Raw genomic sequence first — 19,504 nt, 5'->3', positions numbered from 1 at the left:
TGCAAATTGCCATCATACAAACTGGGGCAGCAGACTTTGTGAAAAATAATATTTGAGTCATTCTCAAAACTTTTGGCCATGACTGTAGAATCCCATGTGTGTTAATGAGGGAGGAAGTATGTAGAATCCTGTGTGTGTTAATGAGTGAGGAAGTATGTAGAATCCTGTGTGTGTTAATGAGTGAGGAAGTATGTAGAATCCTGTGTGTGTTAATGGAGGAAGACTGTAGTCAAAGAGTGTACATTATACTGTATATGAAGAGACACAACAAGGTTCCTATAGAAAGGCCTTATCACGCTCGTTTAGCATATTCACGACCGCCAAGCTAGCTACGGAGAACCACGTGATCACATTCAGTGCAGTACTCCTTTGAAATAAAGTGATTTTTGGACAAATGTGCAATTTTGTCACATGGTGAAGACATTCAGCTACTTAAGAAACTGTCTGGAAGCCAGCTAATGTATTTACATTCTGAAACGTTCTCCACCCTCTCTGCCGTGGTCATCTGAGTTAATGTGCAAATAGCTATCCCCATTTCACTGGCAAAGAACCCATTTGTGTGACGTTTGACACTATGCATCGGTGCCTTCATAACGACAGACAGATACAGACAGACTACAGTATTAGTATCGACTACATACACATGTTTCCATTTCAGAGATGAAAAATGGTCTTTATTACAAACCACCATACAGAACTCATAGAGGTGAGATAGCAGCCATTTTGTATGTACACATCACTGTATAATAACCTGTATGGCTAAGAGGGTCTAGGTCCCAAATCCCACCCTACTCCCCATATAGTGTACTGCTTCAGGCAAAAGTAGTGCACTACATGGGGAATATGATGTCTTTTGAGTTTTGCCCAGAGCCTGTATAACCTGTGTAGTATGAAGCTATAGGCAGCAATGCTGCCACTGCAGATACAAACCAGGATTAGAAGTTACCCCAGACACTGACCTAGGGTCAGTTTAGTGTTTCTCCTCACGGTTAAGGTCAGATTGGGGAGAGAGTAACCTGATCCTAGATCTGTGCTGAAGGGCAACTTTTACCCTGAGCAGGGGAGAGTTGAAGGGTTAACTAGTTCAGCAGTTAGTTAAAACCTGAAAATCCAATATGGCGGCAAGGTTTCTGTTTAACATGAAGGAGTTGGACTGGTGTGTTCCCCAGCTCCCTTTTGCCCTGTTAAATCATGTACATGTCTGTAAAATATTATTTACATATTTTCCAAAGAATGCATAATATTACGGTTCAAACTCTGGGTTACATTTAAAAGTATGAGGATGCACACTCTTGAGTCCTTCACACTGCCCAACAGCAGCTCTACAGGAACAGGAAACCACATCAAAGGGACACAGGAATTAAACAGGGATTGATCAGTGAAAAAACACAGAGAACACAGGGGTTTCTATTCAATACAAACAGAACCCAAAGGACCACCAACACACACACACACACACACACACACACACACACACACACACACACACACACACACACACACACACACACACACACATACGCACACACACGCACAAACCATACATGCAAGCACTCGTACACAAACGCACGCACACACACGCGCAAACACGCACACACACATACAGACGTTAACGTGACAATACTTCTCTTCTCTCTGTTTTCTATTCAGGTGAAAAACAGAATATATTAATCATATAAGAACTATATATACTTCATAATGCGCTCAGAGCTCTATTTACGTGGTGAGACTTTCGCTTTCTTTTACACATATTAACAAACAGGAAATGATGTCACCTCACCGGGGTCATGGGTTGGGGTGGGTGGGTGGGTGAGGGTTCAGTCCATTTATTTTGACCCCCATGACATGAAAGCAGAAACATCACGTGCTGACACTATGTTTTTTCACCGATATGTAAAAACAACCATTATTACAACGTAATTTCTTGCTTGTCTCCAGCAGATCTTGTTGGCCGATATATTTTACCTTTGACCCTCCACTTGAGTCTGGTTCCTTAATGAGGTGGGAGAGTCTCTGACAGCTGTTCTCAGTGTTGTTTTATTCTAGAATCCCAGAGTTCCGGAATGACTGAGGCAGAAGCCCTTAGTGACCTCATCAGTTTGGATGTTCCAAAGGCAACAGCCCTTAGTGACATCATCAGTTTGTATGTTCCAAAGGCAGCAGCCCTTAGTGACCTCATCAGTTGGCAGCAGCCCTTAGTGGCCTCATCAGTTTGGGTGTTCCAAAGGCAGCAGCCCTTAGTGGCATCATCAGTTGGGATGTTCCAAAGGCAGCAGCCCTTAGTGACCTCATCAGTTGGCAGCGGCCCTCAGTGGCCTCATCAGTTGGACCTCATCAGTTGGGATGTTCCATAGGCTGCAGCCATTAGTGACCTCATCAGTTGGGATGTTCCATAGGCATACTGTGTGTCCATTCACCTCAAATCCCCCTGTCTGGACCTGCAGCTCTCTGGCCTCTTTTCACCAGTGTGAGGAACTACAGTAGTTGGTCACTAGTGTTCATGGTTGCTACCGGTTGTTGAGGATGTTTGCTACGTGTGTGTGATTGGTTTAACAGGGGCAGCTGACTGTATGTAACTGATCTAACTAGTTTTAACTATGTGTAACTGTTTGGGACCAGTAACTAATAACAGATGTGTGTGATTGGTACTGGGTCTTACTGGCATCAGTGAAGTGTAACTGGGCCGTAACTGGTTATGGGGAAGGCATCCTGTTTGTGTGTAACTGTTTATAACTGGTTCTAAACTGGTTCTGACTGGTTCTAACTGGTAGTTAGTGGTTGAACAGGACGCTGCGCGGCACCCAGCCCTCTGCAGGTGGAGACTCTGTGTTGGCCGGTCGGTAGACCAGACACTGGCCATGTTGGTTGGATGCCAGAATCTGGACCCGTTCCCCGCGAAGTACCGTGATCTCATCCTCACGCACCGCACTGAAGTCCTGGATCACCAGCACCAGCTTCCACACACACAGACGCACACACACACACACACACACACACACACACACACACACACACACACACACACACACACACACACACACACACACACACAGGTATAAAACACTTGTTAAACACACTGCACAGACATAATGAGTCACCAAGGTGAGTATCTACATGTTGTTGATACCCATGTGTAACATACACAGTATGAAACAGGTTATTATATGTACAGCATTAGAGTTATTTGATACTATTTATAAGACAGTGTTCTCTCAGAGGAAACAATAAAGTTGATTTAATCTCATCTCACCTCGTCGTCCTGTGCCTCGCCGTCTGCCTGTGTGTGTGTGTTGTGTCCGTTAGGGGTGGGGGGCACAGAGGGGGGTCGGCCCGATGCTTTGGGGCCGAAGCCCGAGGGGGGTCGGGTGAGGAGGTTTGTTCCCCCACCCTCCTTCCTCTGGTACTCTATAGGAGACTGCAGAGCTGCACACACACACACACACACACACACACACACACACACACACACACACACACACACACACACTCTTTTACCACATCATTTCTCAGTAATCACCAGGTAAAGATCTGCTGAAAAAGGGCTGTGGTGTAGAGTGGGGTAACACTTAACCCCCTTATGCATGCATTCATAAAGCCTTTATAGCAGTTCCATAAGACATTCTAACATCGGTCATAGGCAGTCATAAAGTGGTCCTACAGTTTCTTACCAGACAGGAAGTTGCTCTGTGTGTCCAGTAGCTCAGTGATGTGGGAGACCCACAGCTGTTTGACAGAGGGGCTGGCTGCCTGCAGGGTGAAACGCTCTGCGGACCCCCGAGATGACAGAACAAACTTACAGGGGTCCCCCTCTACACACTCCTGCATGGCCAGGTAGCTCACCTACACACACACACACACACACACACACACACACACACACACACACACACACACACACACACACACACACACACACACACACACACACACAGTTAAACACAGAGAACAAACTCACACTTGCACACACACATACACTCACACCAACCCACTCCAAAACACACACTCTTCTTCCACTCACAGTCTCACACATGTTTCACACACACCTTGATGCTCTTCTTGTACTGATAGCCAGGTGGAGAGGACCCTTTACGGAGCAGCTCACTGAAGATGATGATTTGCTCGAAGAGGAAGACGCGTCTGTCTTTACTGCGGGAAAGAACTCCTCCGTCCTGCTCCCACACACAGAAGGTCTCCTGCTGCAGCAGCTTGCCCTGGCTCGTCAGCTTCCCCTGAGGAGGTTTATACAGCGCTATTACTGCTAAAGTCACCTCTATGACTGCTTATGTAGCCTATATGACTGCTTATGTAGCCTCTATGATTTCTTATGTAGCCTCTATGATTTCTTATGTAGCCTTTATGACTGCTTATGTAGCATCTATGAAATAGGGATGAACCCTATCATCCCTATGTCATCTCTGCAATCATGTAAACCTGGTGAGAGTTGATAGGTCAAAGGTCAGGTAGTCTACCTCGTAACCCTGCAGGCGTCCCAGGTTCATCATGTCATTACAGCGTTTGGGTACCAGAGACATCAGATCCACCGCTCTCTGTGGGACACGCACACACACGCACGCACACACACGCACACACGCATTCACTCACACACACACACACACACACACACACACACACACACACACACACACACACACACACACACACACACACACACACACACACACACACACACACACACACACACACACACACACACACACACACACACACACACAGTGTTCAACTACATGAGAAGAAGTATGAAAGAGATACTATGCTGCAGTAACAGTCCTCACCTCGATCTCCTCACAGTGCATCCCTGCTTTAGAAGTGTACTTCAGAAAATCCTGAGACAGAAGAGAGAAAAAAACTGTGAGAAAGACGCACACACACACACACACACACACACACACACACACACACACACACACAGACACAGACACAGACACAGACACAGACACAGACACAGACACAGACACACACACACAGACACACACACACACACACACACACACACACACACACACACACACACACACACACACACACACACACACACACACACACACACACACACACATACAGACACACACATACACACACATACACACACACAGCATCCATTACCTTGAGCAGTAGCTGGTACTTGGTGATTCTCTGGATGGGTTTGATGAGAAAGTCACTGATGGACATCCTACAGCTGATCTCTCTCTGCACCTCCTATACACCCCCCCCCCCCCCCCCCCAACACACACACACACACAGAGACACACACACAGAGAGAGAGAGAGACAGAGAAAACCCATGAATTGTCATCACAAGGAGATATTTAGTTCATTATTTGTTAGAACACTATTAGAAGAAGCTGTGATTCTCACCTCAAAGAAGGTCTCATATTCCGCCACGACAAACTCTGACCTGGGCTTATTCTGGCAGTAGACCACATACATGTGCAGCCTCCTCTCCTGTGACACACACACACACACACACACACACACACACACACACACACACACACACACACACACACACACACACACACACACACACACACACACACACACATATGTTTGACCACATGCATAAACACACATGACTGCACCTAAAAAGGCACAACCCATAGCCCCGTTATCAGGTGGAAAAACACCCACTTACATGTTTAATGAAGAGCTCTGCCAGTCGGTCGTGGTCCTGCAAACATTTCTCCAACTCAACCAGGAAGAACCTGAGAGAAATGACATTTCCTTTGTGCTTGAAATCTCTATTCCCTATTCCTGCTTCTATCAACAATAGAGTTGTAAAATAACCTGGTGTCTTTACTGCATGTGTGTGTACTCACTCCTGGTGCCAGTCGTAAATCTGATGGATGTTACCAAATACTATCAGGTCCTTCCCCCGCATGTCCTCTGGAATCCCTTTCACCTCCAACCTCGACATGAACCCCTGAGAGAGGGATGGAGAGAGAGAGAGAGAGAGAGAGAGAGAGAGAGAGAGAGAGAGAGAGAGAGAGAGAGAGAGAGAGAGAGAGAGAGAGAGAGAGCGAGAAGGGAGATGGAGAGAGAGGGGATAAAGAGAGAGAGAGAGGAATAGAGAGATAGAGAAGGGGGATGGAGAGAGAGGGATAGAGAGAGAAAAGAGGGACGGAGAGAGAGAGGGATAAAGAGAGAGGGGGATAGAGAGAGAGAGAGAGAGAGAGAGAGAGAGAGAGAGAGAGAGAGAGAGAGAGAGAGAGAGAGAGAGAGAGAGAGAGAGAGAAAGGTATGGAGAGAGATAGAGGGAGATAGGGAGAGGGGGAGAGAGAGGGATAGAGAGAGAGGGGGTAGAGAGAGAGAGCGAGAAGGGAGATGGAGAGAGAGGGGATAAAGAGAGAGAGAGAGGAATAGAGAGATAGAGAAGGGGGATGGAGAGAGAGGGATAGAGAGAGAAAAGAGGGACGGAGAGAGAGAGGGATAAAGAGAGATGGGGATAGAGAGAGGGATAGAGAGATAGGGATAGAGAGATAGCGAGATAAGATGGATGGAGAGAGAGAGGGATAAAGAGAGAGGGGGATATAGAGATAGGGATAGAGAGATAGAGAGAGAAGGGGGATGGATAGAGAGAGAGGGATAGAGAGATAGGGATAGAGAGATAGCGAGATAAGATGGATGGAGAGAGAGAGGGATAAAGAGAGAGGGGGATATAGAGATAGGGATAGAGAGATAGAGAGAGAAGGGGGATGGATAGAGAGAGAGGGATAGAGAGATAGGGATAGAGAGATAGCGAGATAAGATGGATGGAGAGAGAGAGGGATAAAGAGCGAGGGGGATAGAGAGATAGGGGTAGAGAGATAGAGAGAGAAGGGGAATGGATGGAGAGAGAGGGATAGAGAGATAGCGAGATAAGATGGATGGAGATAGAGATAGGGATAGAGAGATAGAGAGAGAAGGGGGATGGATAGAGAGAGAAGGGTATAATAGAAGAATAGATGTGTTTATTTTCGTCAGAACAGAGCAAAGCTCTAGTTTTTCCTCCTGTCTTTAAAGGTTCTTACCTCCACGATGACACCAAGGTCTTTCACATAATCCTTCTCAGTCTGCACCATTTCATTAACCACAAACCTAAAATACACACACACACACACACACACACACACACACACACACACACACACACACACACACACACACACACACACACACACACACACACACACACACACACACACACACACACACACACACACACACACACAGAAGAGATGGTTAAATGGCCATCAGTCCATAGCCTGTAGAGAGGAATTAGGCAGGGAAGGATGTTTTGAAGGTGTGTGTGTCTCCTACATGCGGCCTCTCATGGCTTTGTTCTTCTGCTCTGTGTCTGACTGGTTGGAGCCCTCTGAGTCCTCAGGGTCGTTGCTATCTTTAATGATCTCCATGGGAGGTGGGAGGGGCGTGTGTGGCTCCTCCTCCAGCTCCTCCTCTCCTCCACTCTGGACAGAGTCTTCACGGCTCTTCCCCTTCTGCCCACAGAAAGAGAGAGAGAAAGAGCGAGAGACAGAGAGAGAAACAGAGAGAGAGAAAGAGAGAGGAAAAGAAAGAGAAAGAGAGAGAAACAGAGAGAGAAAGAGAGAGAGAAAGAGCGAGAGACAGAGAGAGAAACAGAGAGAGAGAAAGAGAGAGGAAAAGAAAGAGAAAGAGAGAGAAAGAGACCAGTTGAAAGTGATCCCGTCAGACATCAAAAGCTTCCGTATGATCATATGTATATGTTGCTGGTTGTATGATCATATGTATATGTTGCTGGTTGTATGATCATATGTATATGTTGCTGGTTGTATGATCATATGTATATGTTGCTGGTTGTATGATCATATGTATATGTTGCTGGTTGTATGATCATATGTATATGTTGCTGGTTGTATGATCATATGTATATGTTACTGGTTGTATGATCATATGTATATGTTACTGGTTGTATGATCATATGTATATGTTGCTGGTTGTATGATCATATGTATATGTTGCTGGTTGTATGATCATATGTATATGTTGCTGGTTGTATGATCATATGTATATGTTGCTGGTTGTATGATCATATGTATATGTTACTGGTTGTATGATCACATGTATATGTTGCTGGTTTTATGATCATATGTATATGTTGCTGGTTGTATGATCATATGTATATGTTGCTGGTTGTATATGTTGCTGGTTGTATGATCATATGTATATGTTGCTGGTTGTATGATCATATGTATATGTTGCTGGTTGTATGATCATATGTATATGTTACTGGTTGTATGATCATATGTATATGTTGCTGGTTGTATGATCATATGTATATGTTGCTGGTTGTATGATCATATGTATATGTTGCTGGTTTTATGATCATATGTATATGTTGCTGGTTGTATGATCATATGTATATGTTGCTGGTTGTATGATCATATGTATATGTTGCTGGTTGTATGATCATATGTATATGTTGCTGGTTGTATGATCATATGTATATGTTACTGGTTGTATGATCATATGTATATGTTGCTGGTTTTATGATCATATGTATATGTTGCTGGTTGTATGATCATATGTATATGTTGCTGGTTGTATATGTTGCTGGTTGTATGATCATATGTATATGTTGCTGGTTGTATGATCATATGTATATGTTGCTGGTTGTATGATCATATGTATATGTTGCCGGTTGTATGATCATATGTATATGTTGCTGGTTGTATGATCATATGTATATGTTTCTGGTTGTATGATCATATGTATATATGTTGCTGGTTGTATGATCATATGTATATATGTTGCTGGTTGTATGATCATATGTATATGTTGCTGGTTGTATGATCATATGTATATGTTGCTGGTTGTATGATCATATGTATATGTTGCTGGTTGTATGATCATATGTATATGTTACTGGTTGTATGATCATATGTATATGTTACTGGTTGTATGATCATATGTATATGTTGCTGGTTGTATGATCATATGTATATGTTGCTGGTTGTATATGTTGCTGGTTGTATGATCATATGTATATGTTGCTGGTTGTATGATCATATGTATATGTTGCTGGTTGTATATGTTGCTGGTTGTATGATCATATGTATATATTGCTGGTTGTATGATCATATGTATATGTTACTGGTTGTATGATCATATGTATATGTTACTGGTTGTATGATCATATGTATATGTTGCTGGTTGTATGATCATATGTATATGTTACTGGTTGTATGATCATATGTATATGTTACTGGTTGTATGATCATATGTATATGTTGCTGGTTGTATGATCATATGTATATGTTGCTGGTTGTATAATCATATGTATATGTTACTGGTTGTATGATCATATGTATATGTTACTGGTTGTATGATCATATGTATATGTTGCTGGTTGTATGATCATATGTATATGTTGCTGGTTGTATGATCATATGTATATGTTGCTGGTTGTATGATCATATGTATATGTTACTGGTTGTATGATCATATGTATATGTTGCTGGTTTTATGATCATATGTATATGTTGCTGGTTGTATGATCATATGTATATGTTGCTGGTTGTATATGTTGCTGGTTGTATGATCATATGTATATGTTGCTGGTTGTATGATCATATGTATATGTTGCTGGTTGTATGATCATATGTATATATGTTGCCGGTTGTATGATCATATGTGTATGTTGCTGGTTGTATGATCATATGTATATGTTTCTGGTTGTATGATCATATGTATATATGTTGCTGGTTGTATGATCATATGTATATATGTTGCTGGTTGTATGATCATATGTATATGTTGCTGGTTGTATGATCATATGTATATGTTGCTGGTTGTATGATCATATGTATATGTTGCTGGTTGTATGATCATATGTATATGTTACTGGTTGTATGATCATATGTATATGTTACTGGTTGTATGATCATATGTATATGTTGCTGGTTGTATGATCATATGTATATGTTGCTGGTTGTATATGTTGCTGGTTGTATGATCATATGTATATGTTGCTGGTTGTATGATCATATGTATATGTTGCTGGTTGTATATGTTGCTGGTTGTATGATCATATGTATATATTGCTGGTTGTATGATCATATGTATATGTTACTGGTTGTATGATCATATGTATATGTTGCTGGTTGTATGATCATATGTATATGTTGCTGGTTGTATGATCATATGTATATGTTGCTGGTTGTATGATCATATGTATATGTTGCTGGTTGTATGATCATATGTATATGTTGCTGGTTGTATGATCATATGTATATGTTGCTGGTTGTATGATCATATGTATATGTTGCTGGTTGTATGATCATATGTATATGTTGCTGGTTGTATGATCATATGTATATGTTACTGGTTGTATGATCATATGTATATGTTACTGGTTGTATGATCATATGTATATGTTGCTGGTTGTATGATCATATGTATATGTTACTGGTTGTATGATCATATGTATATGTTGCTGGTTGTATGATCATATGTATATGTTGCTGGTTGTATGATCATATGTATATGTTGCTGGTTGTATGATCATATGTATATGTTGCTGGTTGTATGATCAGATGTATATGTTGCTGGTTGCGGTGAAGTGTGTGTGTGTGTGTGTATCAGATTGTGTAAGTGCGTGTGTCATACCATGTGTGTGTATGTCAACTTGCTACAGTGTGTATCGTACCAGGTGTGTGTTAGCGGTGAGCGGCGTGACTAGCTCGGGCCGGTTGTCTCGTCTCCTGGTGCGTAGTGGAGGTTTTTTCCCCTGGCTGTCGGCTTTGCCCTGGCTTAATCTCCTCACTGGGCTGGTCAGCCAGCGCTTCAACGTGTTCCCAGTACCGGAACCACTCCGCTTGGGCCCCGGGGAGCCCACGTTCACACCAGGAGAACCAATAGACACTCCACCGGGGGAACTGACGGACACACCGCCAGGACCGGAGCCCAGGGACGTCTGGGACTGGAGAGACGCTACAGAGTCTGATCTGACCTCTGAACCTACAGGGCTGGGCTCTGGAGAAAGAGAGGGAGAGATAGGAAGGTAGGGATGGTGGGAGAGAGGGATGGAGAGAGGAAGTGAGAGAGGGATGGAAGAGGGAGGCAGAGAAGGGAGAGAGAGGGGAGGTAGGAGGTAGGTGAGGGGAAGGGAGAGAGGAAGAGAGAGAATCTTGTTTCCATTTCCAAAGAATATTGTTGTCCAGTAAGATGACAGGCCTCCAATTCTTGAGAAGACCTACACTATACAGTGTATTCTTGAGAAGACCTACACTATACAGTGTATTCTTGAGAAGACCTACACTATACAGTGTATTCTTGAGAAGACCTACACTATACAGTGCATTCTTGAGAAGACCTACACTATACAGTGCATTCTTGAGAAGACCTACACTATACAGTGCATTCTTGAGAAGACCTACACTATACAGTGCATTCTTGAGAAGACCTACACTATACAGTGCATTCTTGAGAAGACCTACACTATACAGTGCATTCTTGAGAAGACCTACACTATACAGTGCATTATTGAGAAGACCTACACTATACAGTGTAGACCTACACTATACAGTGCATTCTTGAGAAGACCTACACTATACAGTGCATTCTTGAGAAGACCTACACTATACAGTGCATTCTTGAGAAGACCTACACTATACAGTGCATTCTTGAGAAGACCTACACTATACAGTGCATTCTTGAGAAGACCTACACTATACAGTGCATTCTTGAGAAGACCTACACTATACAGTGCATTCTTGAGAAGACCTACACTATACAGTGCATTCTTGAGAAGACCTACACTATACAGTGCATTCTTGAGAAGACCTACACTATACAGTGCATTCTTGAGAAGACCTACACTATACAGTGCATTCTTGAGAAGACCTACACTATACAGTGCATTCTTGAGAAGACCTACACTATACAGTGCATTCTTGAGAAGACCTACACTATACAGTGCATTCTTGAGAAGACCTACACTATACAGTGCATTATTGAGAAGACCTACACTATACAGTGCATTATTGAGAAGACCTACACTATACAGTGCATTATTGAGAAGACCTACACTATACAGTGTAGACCTACACTATACAGTGCATTCTTGAGAAGACCTACACTATACAGTGCATTCTTGAGAAGACCTACACTATACAGTGCATTCTTGAGAAGACCTACACTATACAGTGCATTCTTGAGAAGACCTACACTATACAGTGCATTCTTGAGAAGACCTACACTATACAGTGCATTCTTGAGAAGACCTACACTATACAGTGCATTCTTGAGAAGACCTACACTATACAGTGCATTATTGAGAAGACCTACACTATACAGTGTAGACCTACACTATACAGTGCATTCTTGAGAAGACCTACACTATACAGTGCATTATTGAGAAGACCTACACTATACAGTGCATTCTTGAGAAGACCTACACTATACAGTGCATTATTGAAAAGACCTACACTATACAGTGCATTCTTGAGAAGACCTACACTATACAGTGCATTCTTGAGAAGACCTACACTATACAGTGCATTCTTGAGAAGACCTACACTATACAGTGCATTATTGAGAAGACCTACACTATACAGTGTAGACCTACACTATACAGTGCATTCTTGAGAAGACCTACACTATACAGTGCATTCTTGAGAAGACCTACACTATACAGTGCATTCTTGAGAAGACCTACACTATACAGTGCATTCTTGAGAAGACCTACACTATACAGTGCATTCTTGAGAAGACCTACACTATACAGTGCATTCTTGAGAAGACCTACACTATACAGTGCATTCTTGAGAAGACCTACACTATACAGTGCATTCTTGAGAAGACCTACACTATACAGTGCATTATTGAGAAGACCTACACTATACAGTGCATTCTTGAGAAGACCTACACTATACAGTGCATTATTGAAAAGACCTACACTATACAGTGCATTATTGAGAAGACCTACACTATACAGTGTAGACCTACACTATACAGTGCATTCTTGAGAAGACCTACACTATACAGTGTAGACCTACACTATACAGTGCATTCTTGAGAAGACCTACACTATACAGTGCATTCTTGAGAAGACCTACACTATACAGTGCATTCTTGAGAAGACCTACACTATACAGTGCATTCTTGAGAAGACCTACACTATACAGTGCATTCTTGAGAAGACCTACACTATACAGTGCATTCTTGAGAAGACCTACACTATACAGTGCATTCTTGAGAAGACCTACACTATACAGTGCATTCTTGAGAAGACCTACACTATACAGTGCATTCTTGAGAAGACCTACACTATACAGTGCATTCTTGAGAAGACCTACACTATACAGTGCATTATTGAAAAGACCTACACTATACAGTGCATTCTTGAGAAGACCTACACTATACAGTGCATTCGGGAAGTGTTCAGACACCTTCACTTTTTCCACATTTTCTTACTTTACAGCCTTATTCTAAAAGGGATTACATAATTTGTTCCCTCATCAATCTACACACATTACCCCATAATGACAAAGCAAAAACAGGGTTTTGAAATTTTAGCAAATGTATTAAAAATAAAAAACAGAAATACCTAATTTACGTAAGTATTCAGACCCTTTGCTATGAGATTTGAAATTGAGCTCAGGTGCATCCTGTTTCCATTGATCATGTTTCTACAACCTGATTGTAGTCCAAAAGTGGGAAATTCAATTGATTTGACATCATTTGGAACGGCACACACCTATCTGTATAAGGTCTCACAGTTGTGTAACGGCTGTCCTCGCTGACAGAAGGAGTGGACCAAAACGCAGAGTGGTTAGTGTTCATTATTTAATGAAAGTCAACAAAACACTTCAAAATACAAAACAACCAACAAACGTGACAAAACCGAAACAGTCCTGTGTGGCACAAACACTGACACAGGAACAAACACCCACAAAACACACGTGAAACCCCGGCTGCCTTAGTATGATTCTCAATCAGGGACAACGATTGACAGCTGCCTCTGATTGAGAATCATACCCGGCCGAACACAAAATCCCAACATAGAAAATCACACATAGACAACCTACCCAACTCACGCCCTGACCATACTAAATAAATACAAAACAAGAGAAAACAGGTCAGGAACGTGACAAGTTGACAGTGCATGTCAGAGCAAGGACATGTATATAGAGCTCCGAGACAGGATTGTGTCGAGGCACAGATCTGGGCAAGGGTACCAAAACATTTCTGCAGCATTGAAGGTCCCAAAGAAGGGAGACACGTCGCCGTTCATCGCGGAAGTCGAAGGCGGCGTCCTCCACTTTCTGAGCCCTCTGCGGTGACGGGAATCCTGAATGGGCTGCCGACATCAAATAGCTTCGCTGCTCTGGAGCCTGTTGTCCCGGGACCATCTTCTCATGGAGCATGGGAGGTTCCTTCCGTATCGGCCAACATTGTGATGGCATCGCCAGGGTCTAAGGTGGGTTCTGCTTCACTGTGGTTTACGGTGGGCTCTTGGGTATTGGACTTATCAGAAGTCATGCCCTCCTGGCTGTTGTCATCAAACATTGGAAAGGTTCTTGGTAACTAAATTGATGTGAGGACAATATTAGCATTACATATAAGTCAGTTTTCACCATCTCCTCTTTGGTCACTGTGAGAGTTCCACATGTATCTGAAAGTGGTGACATAACGGTGTTAACCGGAGAAATGTAATTGCTTCTACTTTGTTTTATTTTCCTAATAGGTATAATTCAATCTTTGAGTCTCCTGTTGTTCTGGAATCTCAAAGTAATCTGACATGTATTGAAACTCTGTGTGATTTTAAATGCAGAAAAGCTTTCACATTTTTACATCTTAACATTCGTAGTTTATTACCTGAAATGGATAATGTCAAGGTCTGGGCCTCTCAGGCAGACCCTGATATTTGTATTTGATCTGAAACCTGGTTAACTGATAAAACCCTGGACTCTGAGGTTGTTATGGATGGTTACAATGTGTTTGGGGCTGATAGGAAAGGCAAAGGGGGTGGTGTTGCTATTTACACAAAGAATATTATTTCTGTGTCTCTGTTAAAGTCTACCTCCCATCCTAAACAACTTGAATGGTTGGCTTTAAGTCTTCAGTTGGGGTCAAACTCAGAGATAAGTTGTAGGAATCTATCGTCCACCTCCGCCAAGAAGTGTGGACTACATGAACTCACTGATTTATTAGCCCTTTTTACTACCCCAGAGGTGTTCATTTCTGGAGATAATCTTGCATGGGGAACGCAGGATGCTGACTGTTTAAAGGATTTTTGTACTAATCTAAATTTGACCCAGCTGATTACAAAGCATACACGTCCAAACTTAAAGGACCCTACGAAATCGACTTTGATTGACCTCATATTTACAAATACTCCAGAGAAATATGCTGGGAGTGGGGTGTTTGCTTTGGATATTAGTGACCACTGTCCCATTGTATGTGACAGGGATATATGGACGCCTCGATCCAAAACGTTTTTTCAACAAGAGGAATTTTAAACATTTCAACGAACAGGCTGTTACGCCCTGGCCTTAGTATTCTTTGTTTTCTTTATGTTTTTTAGTTAGGTCAGGGTGTGACATGGGGAAGGTATGTGTTTTGTAATGTCTAGGGGTGTTGTATGTGTATGGGGCAGAGTTAGAGTAGTGTTGTCTAGTTATGTCTATGGCTGCCTAGATTGGTTCTCAATCAGAGACAGCTGTCATTCATTGTCTCTGATTGGGAGCCATATTTAAGGCAGTCATAGGCAGTAGGTTTTTGTGGGGTGTTGTCTATGTTGAACGTTTGTTGCTTGTCTGTGCACTTACGTTATTTAGCTTCACGGTCGTTTGTTGTTTTGTTAGTTTGTGTATAGTGTTCGTTTCGTGTTTTTCTCTCTTCCAAAATAAAGAGATGTATTTTGCACACGCTGCGTCTTGGTCCTCTCTCTCTCACGAAGACGATCGTGACAGAACACCCCACCAACCATGGATCAAGCAGCGTGAGAGGAACCAGGACTCGTGGACTTGGGAGGAAATATTGGACGGAAAGGGACCCTGGGCTCAACCAGGAGAATATCGCCGCCCCAAAGCTGAGCTGGAGGCAGCGAAAGCAGAGAGGTGGCGATATGAGGAGGCAGCACGGAAACAAGGCTGGAAGCCCGTAAGTCAAACCCAAAAATTTCTTGGGGAGGGGCTCTCGGGTATTTTAGTTGGGTCAGTCGGGAGACGTGAGCCAACTCCTCCTGCTTACCATAGGGAGCCGGTGAGGGCGGATTTGGAGGTGAGCGACGCAGAGACAGTAAAGGAGTTAATGGAGAAATTGGAGGAGAGAGTTATGAGGGATGTACTGGTTTGGTGCATGAGGCACGGCATCCGTCCGAATGAACGTGTTGGTGAGTTAATGTCACCGGGAACAGCTCTTCATACTCGTCCTGAGGTGCGTGCTAGCCGTCTGGTTAAGACAGTGCCTACAGCACGCACAAAGCCTCCTGTGCGTCTCCAGAGTCCTGTGCGTCCTGTTACTGCTCCTCGCACTAGCCCTGTGGTGCGTGTCCCCAGCCCAGTACCACCAGTGCTGACACCACGCACTAAGCCTCCTGTGCCTCTCCAGAGCCCTGTTCCTCCTCCACGCACTCTCCCTGTGGTGCGTGTATCCAGCCCAGTGCCTCCAGTTCCGGCACCACGCACCAAGCCTCATGTGCGTCTCCAGAGCCCTGTACGCACTGATCTTTCTCCCCGCACTCGTCCTGAGGTGCGTGCCCTCAGCCCGGTACCACCAGTCCCGGTACCACGCACCAGTCCTATAGTGCGCCTTGAGAACTCAGTGTGCCCTGTTCCTGCTCCCCGCACTAGCCTTGAGATGCGTGTCTCCAGTCCGGTACCACCAGTTCCGGCACCACGCACCAAGCCTCATGTGCGTCTCCAGAGCCCTGTACGCACTGATCTTTCTCCCCGCACTCGTCCTGAGGTGCGTGCCCTCAGCCCGGTACCACCAGTCCCGGTACCACGCACCAGTCCTATAGTGCGCCTTGAGAACTCAGTGTGCCCTGTTCCTGCTCCCCGCACTAGCCTTGAGGTGCGTGTCTCCAGTCCGGTACCACCAGTTCCGGCACCACGCACCAGGCCTACAGTGCGTCTCAGCCGGCCAGAGTCTGCCGTCTGCCCAACGGCGCCTGAACTGCCCGTCTACCCAACGGCGTCTGAACTGCCTGTCTGCCCAACGGTGCCTGAACTGCCTGTCTGCCCAACGGTGCCTGAACTGCCCGTCTGCCCAACGGCGCCTGAACTGCCCGTCTGCCCAACGCCGTCTGAACTGTCCGTCTGCCAAGCGCCGCATGAACTGCCCGTCTGTACTGAGCTTTCAAAGCCGCCCGTCTGTACTGAGCCTGCAAAGCCGCCCGTCTGCCATGAGCCTTCAGAGCCGTCCGCCAGACAGGAGCCGCTAGAGCCTTCCGCCAGACAGGAGCCGCTAGAGCCTTCCGCCAGACAGGAGCAGCCAGAGCCTTCCGCCAGACCGGATCAGCCAGAGCCTTCCGCCAGACCGGATCAGCCAGAGCCTTCCGCCAGACCGGATCAGCCAGAGCCTTCCGCCAGACAGGATCAGCCAGAGGCTTCCGCCAGACAGGATCAGCCAGAGGCTTCCGCCAGACAGGATCAGCCAGAGCCTTCCGCCAGACAGGATCAGCCAGAGCCTTCAGCCAGACAGGATCAGCCAGAGCCGTCAGCGAGCTATGACCAGCCAGAGCCGTCAGCGAGCTATGACCAGCCAGAGCCGTCAGCGAGCCATGACCAGCCAGAGCCGTCAGCGAGCCAGGATCAGCCAGAGCCGTCAGCGAGCCAGGATCAGCCAGAGCCGTCAGCGAGCCAGGATCAGCCAGAGCCGTCAGCGAGCCATGACCAGCCAGAGCCGTCAGCGAGCCATGACCAGCCAGAGCCGTCAGCGAGCCATGACCAGCCAGAGCCGTCAGCGAGCCATGACCAGCCAGAGCCGTCAGCGAGCCATGACCAGCCAGAGCCGTCATCCAGCCATGACCAGCCAGAGCCGTCATCCAGCCATGACCAGCCAGAGCCGTCATCCAGCCAGGATCCGCCAGAGCCAGCCAGCCATGACCAGCCAGAGCCGTCATCCAGCCATGACCAGCCAGAGCCGTCATCCAGCCATGACCAGCCAGGGCCGTCATCCAGCCAGGATCCGCCAGAGCCAGCCAGCCAGGATCCGTCAGAGCCAGCCAGCCTGGATCCGTCAGAGCCAGCCAGCCAGGATCCGCCAGAGCCGCCAGCCAGCCAGGATCTGCCATCCAGTCCTGTGCTGCCCCTCAGTCCGGTGCTGCCCCTCAGTCCGGAGCTGCACTTCACTTCGGAGTTGCCCCTCATTCTGGTGTTGCCCCTCATTCTGGTGTTGCCCCTCATTCTGGTGTTGTCCCTCATTCCGGTATTGCCCCTCATTCCGGTATTGCCCCTTAGTCCGGTGCTGCCCCTTAGTCCGGTGCTGCCCCTTAGTCCGGTGCTGCCCCTTAGTCCGGTGCTGCCCCTTAGTCCGGTGGGGTTAATTTGGAGGGTGGCCATTTGGAGGAGGTTACCAAGGCGGGTATTGACAATGGTGGAGTGGGGGCCACGTCCCGCACCCGAGCCGCCGCCATGATGGGGCCCACCCCGTACCCTCCCCTTTCTATTTCGGGTTATGCGGTCGGAGTCCGCACCTTTGGGGGGGGGGGGGTACTGTTACGCCCTGGCCTTAGTATTCTTTGTTTTCTTTATGTTTTTTAGTTAGGTCAGGGTGTGACATGGGGAAGGTATGTGTTTTGTAATGTCTAGGGGTGTTGTATGTGTATGGGGCAGAGTTAGAGTAGTGTTGTCTAGTTATGTCTATGGCTGCCTAGATTGGTTCTCAATCAGAGACAGCTGTCATTCATTGTCTCTGATTGGGAGCCATATTTAAGGCAGTCATAGGCAGTAGGTTTTTGTGGGGTGTTGTCTATGTTGAACGTTTGTTGCTTGTCTGTGCACTTACGTTATTTAGCTTCACGGTCGTTTGTTGTTTTGTTAGTTTGTGTATAGTGTTCGTTTCGTGTTTTTCTCTCTTCCAAAATAAAGAGATGTATTTTGCACACGCTGCGTCTTGGTCCTCTCTCTCTCACGAAGACGATCGTGACACAGGCCTTTTTTGTCGATCTTTATTTTGGTGACTTTGATTGTAATGCATCTATACCTGACCCAGAGTTGTCTCTGAACCACTTCTCAAATGTTTTCACTTGTATTGTAGATAAACACGCTCCCTTTAAAAATCTGTGTGTAAAACTAGTTAAAAATCCTTGGTTAATGTACAACTTCGTTCCTTTTTATCTGATAATTGTATTCTTAATATAAACCAATCCGGGTTTAGGCCTGGGCATAGTACTACCACAGCAGCCACGCTAGTTGTTAATGATCTTGTCAATGCCTTGGATGCTAAAAAGATCTGTGCGTCCTTCTTTATTGACATGTCAAAGGCGTTCAACACTGTTGATCATTCTGTTTTGCTGA

General features: G+C 45.2%; 1 protein-coding gene across 1 annotated transcript in view; it reads right to left on the bottom strand.

The window, feature by feature from the left end:
- Positions 1-653: 653 nt before the first annotated feature.
- Positions 654-19,504, bottom strand: part of kalrnb (kalirin RhoGEF kinase b) — a 67,735-nt gene continuing 48,884 nt past the window's right edge. The window contains 13 exon segments of the mRNA XM_038979555.1: positions 654-2,954; positions 3,251-3,423; positions 3,669-3,840; positions 4,044-4,229; positions 4,470-4,547; positions 4,794-4,844; positions 5,125-5,217; positions 5,376-5,462; positions 5,653-5,722; positions 5,837-5,940; positions 7,028-7,094; positions 7,317-7,495; positions 10,684-11,009. Of these exon segments, the coding sequence (XP_038835483.1) occupies positions 2,772-2,954; positions 3,251-3,423; positions 3,669-3,840; positions 4,044-4,229; positions 4,470-4,547; positions 4,794-4,844; positions 5,125-5,217; positions 5,376-5,462; positions 5,653-5,722; positions 5,837-5,940; positions 7,028-7,094; positions 7,317-7,495; positions 10,684-11,009 (1,769 nt within the window). The 3' untranslated portion in view covers positions 654-2,771.

This window comes from Salvelinus namaycush, chromosome 40 (genome assembly GCF_016432855.1).
Source record: "Salvelinus namaycush isolate Seneca chromosome 40, SaNama_1.0, whole genome shotgun sequence".
Taxonomy (NCBI): Eukaryota; Metazoa; Chordata; class Actinopteri; order Salmoniformes; family Salmonidae; genus Salvelinus; species Salvelinus namaycush.
This window is presented reverse-complemented; position numbering and strand designations above follow the sequence as displayed.